This window comes from Ovis canadensis, chromosome 7 (assembly GCF_042477335.2).
Source record: "Ovis canadensis isolate MfBH-ARS-UI-01 breed Bighorn chromosome 7, ARS-UI_OviCan_v2, whole genome shotgun sequence".
Lineage (NCBI taxonomy): Eukaryota > Metazoa > Chordata > Mammalia > Artiodactyla > Bovidae > Ovis > Ovis canadensis.
In genome coordinates this window covers 86539714-86556682 of record NC_091251.1, presented here as the reverse complement: position 1 = coordinate 86556682, position 16969 = coordinate 86539714, and the positions used below count along the sequence as shown (strand labels likewise).

The window sequence follows — 16969 nt, the reverse complement described above, 5'->3', positions numbered from 1 at the left end:
TAGACACCTCTACCACATCTCCTGATTATTTGTCCTTCACCAAAGCCCCCGCCCCTCAATCCCACTGCCTCCTCCATCCTCAGTCTTCCCACCACTCCTGACGTATGTGAGTCACACACATGCCAACCACCTATTGCCCCAAGCCCCGATTACCTTCTCAGGTCTTTGCTTTTTCTGCCCCTTCTACCTGAATTTTCTCCCTGCTGAGGAACCACCAAAACTCACTCACACATTCATACATTAGCTCAATTAGATAGATGTACATGAATGGCAACGGGGAGGTGGCTTAAATATATGTGTGCTCAAAACTGAAAGTAAGAAGCAGAATAACATATAATACCAATTTATACAACTTAAAACATGGTTACATAAATACATTACTGCATTTTGGAAGAACATATAAACGAAAAGATACACGCTAGGCACATCACAATGGTGGCCTAAGGAAAAAGAAGAATGGAAGGAGGGTATGAGGATAAAAGCAAATAAACACACAATTTGTGTGTGTCAGTTGCTCAGTCATCTCTGACTTTTTGCAACCCCATGGACCGTAGCCTTAATAAGTGAATAAAAATAGGAGTAGGATCTTGTCCAGATTTATGCGTCATGAAGACAAGAGTAAGTTTAGCACAACGGTCCACACATCTGAGGATCAACCAGATAAACAACAGCCACAGCTCCTGCCAGAGCCACCTAGTGTGGGAAACAAGTAAGTACATGGTTACAGTGAAGTGTGAAGAAGTGAAGTGAAGTGAATGCTGCTTAGTCATGTCTGACTCTTTGCAGCCCCATGAACTATAGCCTGTCAGGCTCCTCTGTCCATGAATTCTCCCGGCAAGCACTGGAGGAGGTAGCCATGCCCACCTCCAGGGGATCTTCCTGACCCAGGGATCGGACCTGGGTCTCCTGCATTGCAGGCAGATTCTTTACCATTTGAGCCACCAGGGAAGCCCACAGTAAAGTGTGGTCAGCAGTATAACAGAGCAAAGGGCTGGGGAGGACCCCACACTGATGATGAAAGCATAAGTTTTAAATCTCTACTCTCTCTTTTATCACAGTTCTACTAAATAAATTGTCACTATTCTTAGAGTTAAGTTGCTTTTATAGGTAAGAATAGGCAAAAATTAGGTTACTTTTTAAGAATAGGGTTCTTTAATTCATAATTAACTCATTGAAAAACATTTATTGGTTGCCCACTATATGCAAGGCAAGTATTAAAAAAAAATCCCATTAAATCCACAACTCAAATACAAAGATGAAAAATGAGAACAAAGCTAGGCTCTTTTAAGGCAGTCAAATGGCACTATTCATAAACTGGAAGCATGGAATTTTCTGCATTTTGGTTTGCCTTTTTTTTTTTTTTAACATTGTTGAGGTGTAACTGACAACACTAAGATATTTAAAGTGTACATCATGGTGATCTGATACACATTTACATTGTAAAAGGAGTCTCACCATCTAGTTAATTAACATTCATCATTTCACATATTTATCTCTACTGGCAAGAACATTTAAGTTTTACTCCCTTAGCGAATTTCAGTGATATAATACAGTGTTAACAACTATAGTCACCAAGTTTTACATTATCTCTTCAGACCTGAATCATCTTATAACTGAAAGTACCCTTTAACCAACTTCTCTCTATTTCCTACCTCAGTCCTGGACAACCACTTTTCTACTCTCTGTTCCTATGACTTTCATTTTCTTTTCTTGGCCTCATCATGCTACTTGCAAGATCTCAGTTTCCAGGAATTGAACCCAGGCCGCAGCAATGCAAGCCCAGAATCCTAACCATTAAGCCATCAGGGAACTTCTAAGTTTGACTTTTTAAATAAAGATTCCACATATAAGTGATGCTATGCAGTATTTTATTAATTGCATTGCAAGTTTATTTTCTCAAAACGCATGTAGCAAAAGACAGCTTTACAGTCCTAAATCATTAATTATATGCCGTGAAGGCTCCAGTTGGAAAAAAAATGAAAAAGAGGTTTTCATCACTATGAATTTTAATATAAAGAAGCTAGGATGTACTTTTATTATAAATACATAATTTATTATTATTAGCATTTCTCCAAAAATAAACAAAAACACAGAAAACTGGCAAACAACTGAGCAAAAGATAAGCTAAGAATGATACCTCTAACTCAGCTATCATTCTTTTCGCAACTGAAAGAAAGCTGTATGTTTATTATTTATTTATTTATTTATTAAACTTGTTAAAGTGTTTTATTTTATTTTATTTTTTGCAGGTATAATTTATTTATTTATTTATTTTTTGTGACAGTATTTTATTTTATTTTATTTTTTAATCTTTAATTCTTACAGGCATTCCCAAACATGAACCCCCCTCCCACCTCCCTCCCCATAACATCTCTGTGGGTCATCCCCATGCACCAGCCCCAAGCATGCTGTATCCTACGTCAGACATAGACTGGCGATTCAATTCTTACATGTTAGAATGCCATTCTCCCTGTTTATTTATTTTTACGTGGAGGATAATTGCTTTACAATGTTGTGTTGGCTTCTGCCATACATCAACATGAATCTGCCACGGGAATATGTATGTCCCCTTCCTCTTGAACTTCTCTCCCTCCTCCTACCCCTCTAGGTCGTCGCAGAGCACCAGGCTGAATTCCATATATGCTCTGAAAGAAGACAAACGTGAGTTTTCTGACTGTGAGCGGTACTCTGTGCAGCAGTAGGAAGAGGAATGATAGAAGGCAATATTTACCTTTCATTCTCCTTCCACGCTTAACATAGGAAACTAGTTCTATGCTTTCTTTCTCAGTGTTGGAAATTACTTTTGAATTTGGATGAAAATTTATATAAGATCTTGTCAGGTCAAAATAACACAATGTGGCTATTTCCTATAGGAGGCTTAAAATGAAACCATTTATTAAGATATGTTGAGATATCTGTGTCCTCAACCAACTGAACCAGAAACTGGATGGAATTGACTATTATACATATGATAACTTTAAAATTAACAAGTTTCATTATGTAACACTAAGAAAATGAGTGGCACTCTGCCTAAGGATTGGATTTTCAAGCTACCATCAATTTGTAGCACTTACTTTTGTAAAATAATTCTTTTAATGATTTTTCTCATTATTTTGGGTGATTTTTCCTAATCATAGGCAGCAAAATGAGGGCAGATCTCAGTGGCCTGGAACAGCCTGAACTATACAGACAGCATCTTCTTCCTCTTCTGTCTTGTTGAGGATTTGTAACAGAGTCCCTGCCCTTCACAGGGATCAGAGTTGTCAGAGCTGTGATCAGAACAGAAGCTGATAATGCAAGGAGCACTGTCACTTTATGAGAAGATTTCTGGAGCTGCACTGGTCCTTCAAAATTAGACTCAGAAAGTGTGGCTCTTTTTAAGCCACTGAGCTAGTGTTTAACACATTTCACAGACGGCGTGATAAATGTATTCTGAAAACAGGCTGTCGCTCCTGGTGGTCAAGAGTCTTGAGCAGGGATTGGCAAACTTTTTCAGGGCCAAAGACTATTTGTGATGCATAATCTCTGTTGTAACTCTGTAAATTCACTAAAAGTCAATTAGCCATTTAAGATGAGCAGATTCTATGGCATATAAATAATACCTCAACAAAACTGTTTAGAAAGAATGAAGACAGGACTTTGCTGGTGGTCCCAGTGGTTAAGAATCCACCTTCCAATGCAAGAGACATGAGTTCAATTCCTGGATAGGAACTAAGATCCCACATGCCACTGAGCAACTAAGCCTCTGCACCACAACAAGGGAAGCCCCCAAGCACTACAACTAGAGAGAAGTCTGCTTGCTGCCATGAAGAGCTTGTACACTGCAACAAAGACCCAGGGAAGCCAAAATAAAAAAAGAAGACCTGCAATATAAGATAAGTTAAAAGAAATTTTCAAGCTGAAAAGAAGTGAGTTCAGATAGAAACTCAAATCTCTAGGAAAGAACAAAGAACAATGGAAATGTAAATAGTTATATAAATATGAAAAACTGATTTTTCCCTTAATTTACTTAAAACACAGGACTGTTTTGAACAAAAATTTATAACATGGTATTGGGAACTTTAAAACACATGTGTGTGTCATACATATATTTATATATAAAGCAACCAGTCATAAAAAGTGAGAGATTTGATTGCAAGACATCTACATGTTGTAAGAAGTTACACAACTTGGAATTTTACAACTTTTAAGTAGATGGCAAAAATTTTTAACGTATATTGTAATCACAGTAAAAATACAATATGAGGTAGAGTTAAAAAGCCAATAGCTAAATTAAAATGGAATTTAATATGTTACAAATTAATGTAATCTAAAACAAGGCAAGAAAAGAAAGAATAGAGATACCGAAAACAGAGGTGTGTGTACTTAGTCGCTCAGTCATGTCCAACTCTTTGTGACCTCATGGACTGTAGCCCACCAGGTTCCTTAGTCTGGGATTCTCCAGGCAAGAATACTGGAGTGGGCTGCCATGCCCTCCTGCAGGGGATCTTGGAGGAGGGGTTGAACCCAGGTCTCCTGCATTGCAGACATATTCTTTACCATCTGAGCCACCAGGGAAGCCCTCCCAAAAAACAGAGGGGATAAACATTAAAAAAAGGCTTCCCAGGTGGCACTAGTTAGTGGTAAAGAACCTGCGTGCCACTGCAGGAGATGTAAGAGACACAAGTTCAATCTCTGGGTCAGGAAGATCCCCTGGAAAAGGGCATGGCAACCCACTCCAGTATTCTTGCTTAGAGAATTGCATGGACGGGGAACCTGGCCAGCTACAGTTCATGGGGTCACAAAGAATTGGATATGACTGAAGCAACTTAGCATGTACGCAAACATAAAAAAGCATAAGATGATAAACCTACACTGAACCATATCAATAATTACATTAAATATTGTCTAAACACTTGAGTGAAAAAGGAGATGTTGTCAGAGTGGATAATGAAGCAAGATCCAATTATATGCTATCTATAAGAGATGCCCTTTAAATATGAAGACTCAAATAAGCTGAAAATAAATGAAGGAAAAAGATGTGCCATACAGTCAGCATAGGAAGAATGCAATGATCAAATTGATATCAGATTAAGTAGACATCTAGAAAAATAGTCTTACCAGAGATAAACAGTAATATTTCATAGTGGTAAAAGTGTTGATTCGGGAAGACATAACAGTCACAAACGTACATACTTAATAACAAAGTCTTAAAACACATGACACAAAATTTGACTAAATTAAAGGAAGGATTGCTACAGATGTTAATAATCCTCTCTCAGAAATTGATAGAATGAATGTCTAGACAAAATGACAGTCAAGGCATAGACAATCTGAATACTACCAACCACCTTGTCCTAACTGATATTTATAGAATGCTATATCAGATGACTACAGACTACATGTTCCTCCATATATACCATAACACATGAGTCAATAACTTTAAAATGACTGAAATCATATGGATATATCCAGACACACATACACACATTTATCACTACACATTCTCTCTGGGTTTGTCCCCACCCACTTGAAGCATCTATTGTACTATCCCAAAGCAGAGAGGAGGCTGCAGGTCAATATTGATAGAATAAGGATTCCAACTGCAAGAACTGATGGCAGATACAAAAACTTTGGATAAGCCTGCAATTTCTCTCAAGAGAATGTTATAAGTTCCTATTTATATCAACCACTACTCAAATGAGATCATGGAGAAAATATGGTACAACTCACAATATATTCTCACGACTTTCTGTTGAAGCATCTATCCTGTCTTTTACAGAATTCCTCATGGAAGTCTAAAGCTCTGATCCAACAAACAAGCTGCCCCACAAAAACTTTCTAATCAACATAACACAGTAACCTGGTAGTTGAGACCATCCCAGGCTTCTCTCAACTGCAACTGATCCTTATTCAGGTCATCTACATTCCTTTTTATTGTCAGGACATCCAGAAAGCGTTCTTTTTCTTTGTTGAATGACTCCAAAAAGGACAGCAGGCTCTACAATTAGAAGAGTAAAGACTGAAATGTTTAACTAGTTTATAAAATGTAATTTTCTATTTGAAGGTCTATAGCTGCAGATTATATTTAAATTTTTTACTTAGAAAAAATTAAAATTCCCTAAATCTAGGATTCTCTCACCAATCCATTTTCTTTCTTCAGCGCACCCTCATGATCTGGACACCCTTATAGTGACATAAGTCACAGCGTTTGCCTCTACTGGAGTAAGGCAGCAAGGCCACTCAGCTCGAGAGGACAAGTCATAATAACCCAGGAAAAATGTAAGTTTCTCCTCCCTAAATATGTGTTCACAACAAAATAAGAATGAGTGGTAATAAGAATTAAATGACAGCAGTCAAGTATAAACAGTTTTTGAAGTATCCATGATTTACTGAGCTTCAGTCAATGCTTCCCAAGTCATTTTATACGGACTTTAGAAAATACTTTGTCTTTGCCCTCAAAAAATTAATGAATAAATATTTCTTGGCTTGTATTTGTGTGAAATACTGGAGTTTGAGTCCTCAACTGCATAAATACTATTCAAAAGATTACCCATCGATTTTGGCCATGTTTCTAATTAAATTTTGTCTTCAAACTCTCTTCAAATTCTTCCTAAAAATAACCTCACATAGTCTTTCATTTAGGGAGCTTGAATCTGTGGTACTTTAGTAAATCAAAGAGAGGGCAAGACACTTTCTGTGGACACTGAGCACCTTGTTGAAAAAATTCTAAGGCCAGAGCTCAGAGGCAAGAAGCACAAGAAGCCCACGCAGTTCAGGCAGAAGGAAGATGAGATCCCTTCCTTTGGTGGTGGCTGCAGACCAAAAAGAAAGGGGGGGCCAGCAAGTCACTCAATCCACAGAAAGGCTGGACTGGATTCATCCAACTCCATCCCTTAACCAATGTGGGGATAAAGACCTAGAGGTGCTCATGCTGGGTAGACCCATGGGAGTGTCCTTTTTAGGATGGGGACCAGGTGGGGAGCACAGTCTGCATAGACTGGGTTCTGAGAAACAGACCCGTGGGCCTTCACGTTGGCTCCTGTTCAGTCTCTTTCAAGATGGCACCGGGAATAACTGCTTACCCTGGAGAAGCATCAGGACACCAAGAGAGCATCTAGCTTTAAAGCTAAACTTCATTCAAATCCCACCTCTACCTTATAGTATCTATGTAACTTTAGATAAATCCCTTGGTCCTCCTAAGTCTTATCTTCATCTGTAAAACTGAAATAACAATACCATACTCTGCAAGATGTTATAACATGTAAAATGCTTGTCAGCAAGGTGCCTGATATGTAGCAAATGTTCAATATATGGTGATAATATCAGTTGTTATTACTCCCCAAAGGACATGCTGGCTGAAACTTTGCACTGTACTTCTGGGATGGCTCCATTTCTGATTTCTTAATCTTTTTTCCCTTCAAATTCTTTCTGAAAAGTGTATTTCTGCTCTAAACCAGGGATTGGAAAACGTGTAGTGTAAGAGGCAAGATGGCAAACATCTTGGGCTTTGTGTCTTGGGCCGTATGGTCTCTGCTGTTACTATTCAACAATGTGATGAGAATGAGGTCACAAACAATACTTCAATGGGCATGGCTCGTATACAATGTATATTATAATATAATATATTCAATAACAGTGTATTTGTAAAAACAGGTGGTGGGGTCAAGAGACCAGTTTGCCAATTTCCACACTGAAACCTTACTATTCAAAGTTCTCTAAGGATCAGTAGAATCAGCACCATCTGGGAGCCTGTGAGAAATGCAGAGTCTGAGGCCCCATCCCAGAACTACTGATTCAGAACCTGCACTTTACCAAGATTTTCCAGAGGCTCTGTCCCTAGAACTCAGCATTAAAACTTGGGAGTTAATTTGGTATTTAAATAAATTAGCTCTGAAACATTTTTTTTCTAAAAATATCCTACTCTTCCCCAAGAGTAAACCACAAAAAAACTGCTGTTTAAAGTCATACTTACTTCATACGTTTTACAGTAGGTCTCATTTTCTGAATCCGCTAGCATTTTCTGTACCTTCTTCTCTTGTAGAGCTAACCAGACCATAGCATCTTTCACCTTTCCCTGTAATTCACACACACCCATACACACACATTTAAAAGTCTATCCTAAATAGACTTTGTGATTTTTTTAACAACAAAATTAACAACTTCAAACATCAGTGATGTAGTGTAATCACTATACACTAGTGACTCACTGTGTCAAAGAAGGACTTTGCTTGCTCATGTGGCACCTTAAATTTTAAAATGGATTGAAACTAGAATCTGAACATAAAGCGCTAAAAAAACAGGGCAATCAAGCTCTTAGCTTTTGGCTTATTCACTTCCATCATTCCTCAATTTTAGAGAATGTTATTCTAAATTATTTATTTATAACAGGCATTTCAGAATTCTGCTTTCCGATAAACCTAAACATGGGCAACTCAAGAAATGTTTACATCTACTAAATATGTGACATCAAAACATCTTGAACAATTTAAAGATGCTACAAATAACACTATTAAAGGCTTTGGTTAAGCTATCCTATGGAAATGAGCAACATTTAGATTCTTATTTAGGTGGTAAGCTTGCACACATTTAGAAGCAAAGATTACTGCTGGGGGATAAAGCAAAAGAAATTACATCTTACTTCCACTCTCTTTTAACCTTCGTTTACTTTTTCCTTCCTACTAAGGAAGAGAGTTTCTGTATATTTTTGCATCTGATTTCATGGACAGTTGAATTTTTTAGTTTTTAATAAGAAAATTAATTAGAAAAAAGAAGCTCCTCAGCAGGTCAGAAATAAATGAAGCGCATTATAAGCCCAAGTCTCAGCTTGAGTCTCTCTTCCAGAGTCAGCAACAATCTGGCTTGGTGCCTCAAGCATAACAGTTGGGAAAACATGGTCCTAAATTCGTCAAACAAAATGCAGTAATACGACTGCATGCTTACATGTCTGAGGAAGTAGTTTACATTTAAAAATAATATTGAAAAACATTTTACTAAATTCACAGCACTCATTTATCCATATAGAAGCAGGTTGTTTACTTTCAGCTCAGTGACTTTTATGAAATTTCCACCCACAATACTTTGTGTAACTAACTGAAAGTCAAAGGAGAAAACTGTAAAAATCTGATGGAAATTCGAGAGTGTCTCAACAAACAAGGATTAAGAGTGGAACACAATGATTCCATTTATACGAAGCTAAAAAACAGGTAAACTGGAAATATGCTAGAATTAGACTGTGATGATGGTGCACAACTTTGTAAACATACTAAAACCACTGAACTGTACATTTTAAATGATTTAATTTTATGGTATATGAACTGTATCTCAATAAAGCTGCTGAAAATTACAATAGATAAAAGTCTGATATCTTTAAAATATTTTAAAAGCCTGCTAGAAGTTGTCCTATATAGTACCTATCTGAATGTTGTCTTAGGTAATTCAGCAAAGTTTAATAAATTACTGCTTTTAACTTTAAAAAAAATTAAGCAAAACTAATCTACAGTGGAAGAAACTGGAGTGCTGGTTGCTTAGGGTAGAGGAGTACGGACAGAGAGGAACAGTGAAACATCTGGGCAACAGAAATGTTTTACGTCATGATTAAAGTATGATGTATGGTACATGCATTTGTCAAAGGTCACTGATCTGTACACTTAAGGTCTGTGTGCAAATTATGCCTCTATGCTAAAAATTAAACCATTAGTAGGGTACAACAAAAATGAGCTTGGTTTGTACTTATAAAGACATACCTGGGCTTTATCTCCAGACCCAGGTGCCTTCTTTGAATACTGCAGAAACTGCGCCACATAGGTCATGATTGACTTTTCATCAGGATTAACAACATCCACATCTGCAAAATACACCATAGTATCAATCAGCTACAGGTGTGATTTACTGTAATACTCAAGAAAAGTATTGAAATGAACTTGAAATGAATCAAACCAATCAACCAATCATGCAGTCTCTGCACACTCACCCTTGCTCCAAGAGTCAGATGGAGCTGGGTTGAATCCTGGCAGGAGTACATGAACAGCCTTGGTTTCCCAAATAAAAAAGTCACTGTGCATGTTGTATGTATGAGGACATAAGTAGTCAGGGAGGGTGAAAAGGAAAAGGAAAGCTTTCCTCTTTCTGGTGACACAATGCAGAAACTCCTCCAGGAGTGTAAGAATATAGAGCAAACGGAATTCACTCCTGACACACTGGTCTCTGCACTTGTACAGTAAAGAATCTCAAAGAGTATATGTTGTACAGAAGATCTGTTCAAAACATCCACAAGATTTTATTCATTCATTCATGGAACAAATACATTTACTGAGAGCCTTCTATGGGCCAGTCTTTGTGTTGTACTGAAATGGTCCATGGTGAAATAAATTTGGAAAATGCTGATTTACACAAAATTTAAAATATTATAAATTAATTAAAGGGCAGAACATCTCCAGGCCTATAATAAAGTAAGTAATTCACAAAATCAAAAGAAAAGACTGCAATATGTTACAGATAAAATGAACACATAATTTGGGGATGTCTTTAGGTATGTCCAGTGACAATATTGACAAGAAAATTTATGTTTATTAATTCCATTAAACTCAATTTAAAAAATATTTATAGAGCGTCAACAAATGCAGGTCACAAGCATGATATGTAAGGCTCAGACTTTGCTCATAGGGACTATCTCATCCCTCCATTCAGCAAGTAGATGCTAGACTCCTGAGTAGATGCTAGATGCCTTAAGACATTATTTGCCCCTCAAAGAGCTTGCAGTTAGGAGAAAAACAAACAAATACAACAAACTATGCATGCTTTAGGAAATGTGTTTCCAAGTGAGTGCTTTAAGTCAGCTGAGAGAAGAAGTGAAACTAATCTATATCCAAATAATAAAATTAAAGACAGTAAGTACATAAAAAGAATCAATAAAAAGGTAGGAGTGGGGTTTCAATAAAGAAAGGATTCCTATGAGTTATTTTATCTTTTATTGGAAAAAATATAAATATCAAGAGATACATAAAATAATTATATCACCTTAACTGGATACTTTAAAATATTTTCATTGGATAAGAAGGAATGCATAGTGAATAAAAGTATTAACAAGATTGTCTCAAAAGATAATTCCCTTATTCAAATATGACTTTGGTATTTGGTCTGCATAAATAATCATGAAGTACTTCACATTTTTGACCTATTATTTAAACTATATAAACTGAATTATAGGAAATCATTTATACAGTGGAAATTTGTTTTGATTAAATTGTTTACTCCTCTAGTTGCATGGTTATTTTCACATACTAGAATAGAGAAAATAGTTAACACTAGTAATAAAGACTTAGCAGTTAAAAAACAGAAATAGAAAATACAGCAAAGCATGGGGGAAAATGAAGAACTTAAAAGGAAGTAAGAAAAATAAAGAGAGAGGAAAAAACAAGAAGATGCTGCTAAGCTGCTAAGTCACTTCAGTCATGTCCGACTCTGTGCGACTCCATGGACAGCAGCCCACCAGGCTCCCCCGTCCCTGGGATTCTCCAGGCAAGAACACTGGAGTGGGTTGCCATTTCCTTCTCCAATGTATGAAAGTGATGGGTGAAGGTCAAATAAGCAGGATTATTAACAAGCAACAAGAAATCAGACTAATAACAAACCTAACATTATAGAAATACGGAACCATTAGCCTAACTTAGGAATATTACCTAATTTAACTTCTACAAAAACAACTAAGTTTCAAAAAAGTAAGAATCAGTAGCAGTGAGTGTACACAGCACCCAGGCCTTGGTTTCCAATACCATTCTCCAATAAAAGGAACCAGGGCTCCTTGGAGGAATGACTGATCCCAGGACTACAGTAGGAAGTACAGAAGACGAGCCTGGAGCATCCTGTAGTGCCAAAGTAAGGAACTGCCTATGAACGGAATTTTTTCTAATTAGAGCAATAAAATAAAGTGGCATTGAGTCTACAGTGACATAAATAGTTGGATAAGTAAATAAATGGAGAAGAATAGGCAAATCTTCTGTGCAGAATTCCAAATAATTTATGTAGCCAACCTGCCCTCAAGGAGAGTGAGCATAGCTCTCCTGAGTGTGGGCTGTGCCTGGTGATTTCCCTCCAGAGAGGAGAGTATGGGATGGGGGAAACAGAGAGTAACTTCACAGTGGAGAAAACTCACAAATACTTCCTCAGACTGTCGAGCTGACAGTCTGAGAAGAAGCATAACACAAATTCCAGTAGAGAGGCATCCAGCGAAATACCTGAACAGTAATCCTCAAAGCTATCAAGTTATCAAAAACAAAACAAAAAAAAGGTCTGAGAAATCATCACAGTCAAGAGGAGCTCAAGAGGATATGATGACTAGATGTAATGTATTCTGACAGGATCCTGAAGAGAAAAAGGGCATTGGGGGGAAACTAAGAAAAGGCTAATAGAGTACTGCCTTTATTATCATATAACAATATTGACTCATTAACTGTAACTAGTGTACTGTACTAAGATATTAACAATAGGGAAAACAGGGAGTCCGGTATACAGGAACTTATTGTACTACCTTCCCAATGTTCCTGTATATCTAAAACTGTTCCTAAAAATAAAGTATATCAAAAAGTGAAAAAGAAATGAAGTCTCAATAAATGTTGCAGCATATTATGAGTGAACCTTGGACGTTAAGCTAATTTAAAGAAGGCAGTCACAGAGCAGTTCTGGGCTCCTTACTCCGCTGCTCCCCACCCAGGCAAACTTCCCCCCCAAAATTCCCTTGCTTTGTCAGCAAAATAAAATATAGAAAGCCAGTCACAAAAGGCCAGGTATTTGTATGATTCCATTCATGCGAAATTTCCAGAATTGGCAAATCTACGGGACAGAAAGCAGATTAGTGGTTGCCTAGGGCCATGAGTTGGAGAAGGCAATGGCACCCCACTCCAGTACTCTTGCCTGGAAACTCCTATGGACAGAGGAGCCTGGTAGGCTGCAGTCCATGCGGTCACTGAGGGTTGGACACAACTGAGCGACTTCACTTTCACTTTTCACTTTCATGCATTGGAGAAGGAAATGGCAACCCACTCCAGTGTTCTTGCCTGGAGAATCCCAGGGACAGGGGAGCCTGGTGGGCTGCTGTCTATGGGGTCACACAGAGTCGGACGTGACTGAAGTGACTTAGCAGCAGCAGCAGAGCTATGAGTTGGGGGAAGGCATGGTTGGCAGGGTTGGGAGGTTGCGGGAAATAGCGAGGAACTACTAAAGGGCTCCCTGGGTTTATTTAGGGGATGCTGAAAATGTTCTAAATTTGATTGTAATGATGGTTGCAAAATTTTGTGAATATACTAAAAACCATTCAGTTGTAGAGTCAAATGGGTACACTGTATGGTATGTGAATATATCCTAATAAGGCTATTTAAAACCAGAAAGGTTAAGTGGCAAAGACATAATCAACTCAGTCAGTGATGTGCTTATACCAGCTTGAGAGAGCTGATCATTAAATTTTCAGCAGTTTCATAAGTCAGTTGTTTAACACAGCATTAAAAATTAAGTTATATAAATGCACAATTACATAAATTATATTAAAATGGGTAATAAATACTCAAAACTCATTAGTACTCAACTATTTCTTTGCATTTTACTTATCCACACTCCTGGGGCTATGCTTATAGTATCTGTAAGATAGAAATAATACACAATGATATACTACTGTGCACCTTTCCCCAATGTGTTCAGTGACTTCACAATGGTGGCAAGCTTTATACCACAGAAAATCAGCAACTGAGGGCTTGATTTGCTGTTTCTGAATTAGAGATACCAAGGGAACATTTCATGCAAAGATGGGCTCGATAAAGGACAAAAATGGTATGGACGTAACAGAAGCAGAAGATATTAAGAAGAGGTGGCAAGAATACACAGAAGAACTGTACAAAAAAGATCTTCATGACCCAGATAATCATGATGGTGTGATCACTAATCTGGAGCCAGACATCCTGGAATGTGAAGTCAAGTGTGCCTTAGAAAGCATCACTACGAACAAAGCTAGTAGAGGTGATGGAATTCCAGTTGAGCTGTTTCAAATCCTGAAAGATGATGCTGTGAAAGTGCCACACTCAACATGCCAGCAAATTTGGAAAACTCAGCAGTGGCCACAGGACTGGAAAAGGTCAGTTTTCATTCCAATCCCAAAGAAAGGCAATGCCAAAGAATGCTCAAACTACCACACAATTGCACTCATCTCACATGCTAGTAAAGTAATGCTCAAAATTCTCCAAGCCAGGCTTCAGCAATACATGAGCCGTGAACTTCCTGATGTTCAAGCTGGTTTTAGAAAAGGCAGAAGAACCAGAGATCAAATTGCCAACATCCGCTGGATCATGGAAAAAGCAAGAGAGTTCCAGAAAAACATCTATTTCTTCTTTATTGACTATGCCAAAGCCTTTGACTGTGTGGATCACAATAAACTGTGGAAAGTTCTGAAAGAGATGGGAATACCAGACCACCTGACCTGCCTCTTGAGAAATCTGTATGCAGGTCAGGAAGCAACAGTTAGAACTAGACATGGGACAACAGACTGGTTCCAAATAGGAAAAGGAGTATGTCAAGGCTGTATATTGTCACCCTGCTTATTTAACTTCTATGCAGAGTACATCATGAGAAACGCTGGACTGGAAGAAACACAAGCTAGAATCAAGATTGCCGGGAGAAATATCAATAACCTCAGATATGCAGATGACACCATCCTTATGGCAGAAAGTGAAGAGGCACTAAAAAGCCTCTTGATGCAAGTGAAAGAGGAGAGCGAAACAGTTGGCTTAAAACTCAACATTCAGAAAACGAAGATCATGGCATCTGGTCCCATCACTTCATGGCAAATAGATGGGGAAACAGTGGAAACAGTGGCTGACTTTATTTTGGGGGGCTCCAAAATCACTGCAGATGGTGATTGCAGCCATGAAATTAAAAGATGCTTACTGCTTGGAAGCAAAGTTATGACCAACCTAGATAGTATATTCAAAAGCAGAGACATTACTTTGCCGACTAAGGTCCGTCTAGTCAAGGCTATGGTTTTTCCAGTGGTCATGTATGGATGTGAGGGTTGGACTGTGAAGAAGCCAGAGTGTTGAAGAATTGATGCTTTGGAACTGTGGTGTTGGAGAAGACTCTTGAGAGTCCCTTGGACTACAAGGAGATCCAACCAGTCCATTCTGAAGGAGATAAGCCCTGGGATTTCTTTGGAAGGAATGATGCTAAAGCTGAAACTCCAGTATCTTGGCCACCTCATACGAAGAGTTGACTCACTGGAAAAGACTTTGATGCTGGGAGGGATTGGGGCAGGAGGAGAAGGGGACAACAGAGGATGAGATGGCTGGATGGCATCATTGACTTGATGGTTGTGAGTCTGAGTGAACTCCAGGAGTTGGTGATGGACAGGGAGGCCTGGCGTGCTGCGATTCATGGGGTGGCAAAGAGTCGGACACGACTGAGCAACCTAACTGAACTGAACTGAGTGCTAAGAGGGCTACCCTGGTGACTTAGATGGTAAAGAACCTGCCTGCAATGAGAAAGACTCAGGTTCAATCCCTAGGTTGAGAAGATCCCCTGGAAAAGGGAATGGCTACCCACTCCAGTATTATTCTTGCCTGGAGAATTCCATGGACAGTGGAGCCTGGTAGGCTACAGTCCATGGAATCACAAAGAGTTAGACACGACTGAGAGACTAACACTTTCTGAGTGCTAAGAAAGGGATGGAGAAATTGTTAATAATGCAGGTTAATCTTAAAAGTATGTCTTGTCTATAGCTGTCAAACTGTGACTATAATAAAACTCAAATTCTTCCAGTATTCTTTCAGCGAAAATTTATTCACATTACTGAAGAACAAGTGAAGTTCTGACATGCCTCTTTGCTGTTCCACTTACTCATTAATGCAAAGGAAGTTATCCGCCCACACTGATGTCAGAACTATACCGGTTCAGCAACTGCAACCAGAGGTTGGCTACAGATGAATATAAGAGTTTGGCAAAAATCAATAAAGGCATCTGGGGGCTATATGGAAGTACTAATAAAGTGCATCACATATTTTTATTTGTAAACTGTGCTACACATCCTTTAAACATACACACACACACACACACACACGTACACACCTGTTTCAGAGAGCCTAATATTAAACACTGACCTACACCCCGTTGTTGAGCCGAGACTAGAATTTGTACCTCTTGACCTGTTAGTTCATTGCAACTTTCACCACATGCCATTTTTATGACCTTACTGGTGCTTTGTTTGTTTTAATAAATAAATAAATAAGCTTTGGATACATTATGAAGGGGCTTCCCAGGTGGCGCTGGTGGGAAAGAACCCTCCTGCCAATGTAGGAGACATAAGGTTTGATCCCTAGGTCAGGAAGATCCCCTGGAGGAGGGCATGGCAATCCAGTCCAGTATTCTTGCCTGGAGAATCCCATGGACAGAGGAGCCTGGCGGGCTAAGTCCATAGGGCCACAAACAGTCAGACACAACTGAAGCAACTTAGCATGCACATTAGGAAACCATGGAATCCAAAGTACGGTGCTTTTCCAGAACTGAATTTTTTAAATCTTACCTTCATGAAGTTAAATATAACCTGATAATTATCTCTTTGAATATAGCCAGTATTTAGGATTTTGCTACTGTTGTTAACAATCCAACAAAATCTGAGCACAGTCAATGGCAAAGCTGGGCCAGCCACAGAGGAAGAAACAGAGAAAGCAGCTTCTGTCCTCACAGAGGTCCAGCTTTAATTAGGGAAAGGGAATAGGAAAAGGGAGGTACACAGACAATAGGCAACTCAAGTGAACAGTGTCAGTCACTCAGCCATCTCTGACTCTTTGTGATTCCAAGGACTGTAGCCCACTAGGCTCCACTGTCCATGGAATTCTCCAGGCAAGAATACTGGAGTGTGTTGCCATGCCCTTCTCCAGGGGATCTTCCTGACCCAGGGATTGAACCCTGGTTTCTCGCATTGAAGGCAGACTCTTTACCATTTGAGCTACCT

The 16969-nt window shown here is 38.6% G+C and overlaps 1 protein-coding gene across 7 annotated transcripts in view; it reads right to left on the bottom strand.

Annotated features, from left to right (window-relative positions):
• The window catches only part of SYNE2 (spectrin repeat containing nuclear envelope protein 2), a 325432-nt gene that overhangs the window by 220472 nt on the left and 87991 nt on the right, over positions 1 to 16969 (bottom strand). For all 7 annotated transcript variants that reach the window (XM_070292474.1, XM_070292472.1, XM_070292475.1 and 4 more), the window contains exons 9-11: positions 9726 to 9826; positions 7955 to 8056; positions 5843 to 5980 (exon numbers count right to left, since the gene is read on the bottom strand). In XM_070292474.1, coding sequence (XP_070148575.1) covers positions 5843 to 5980; positions 7955 to 8056; positions 9726 to 9826 — 341 coding nt within the window. The remainder of the gene's footprint in view (positions 1 to 5842; positions 5981 to 7954; positions 8057 to 9725; positions 9827 to 16969) is intronic.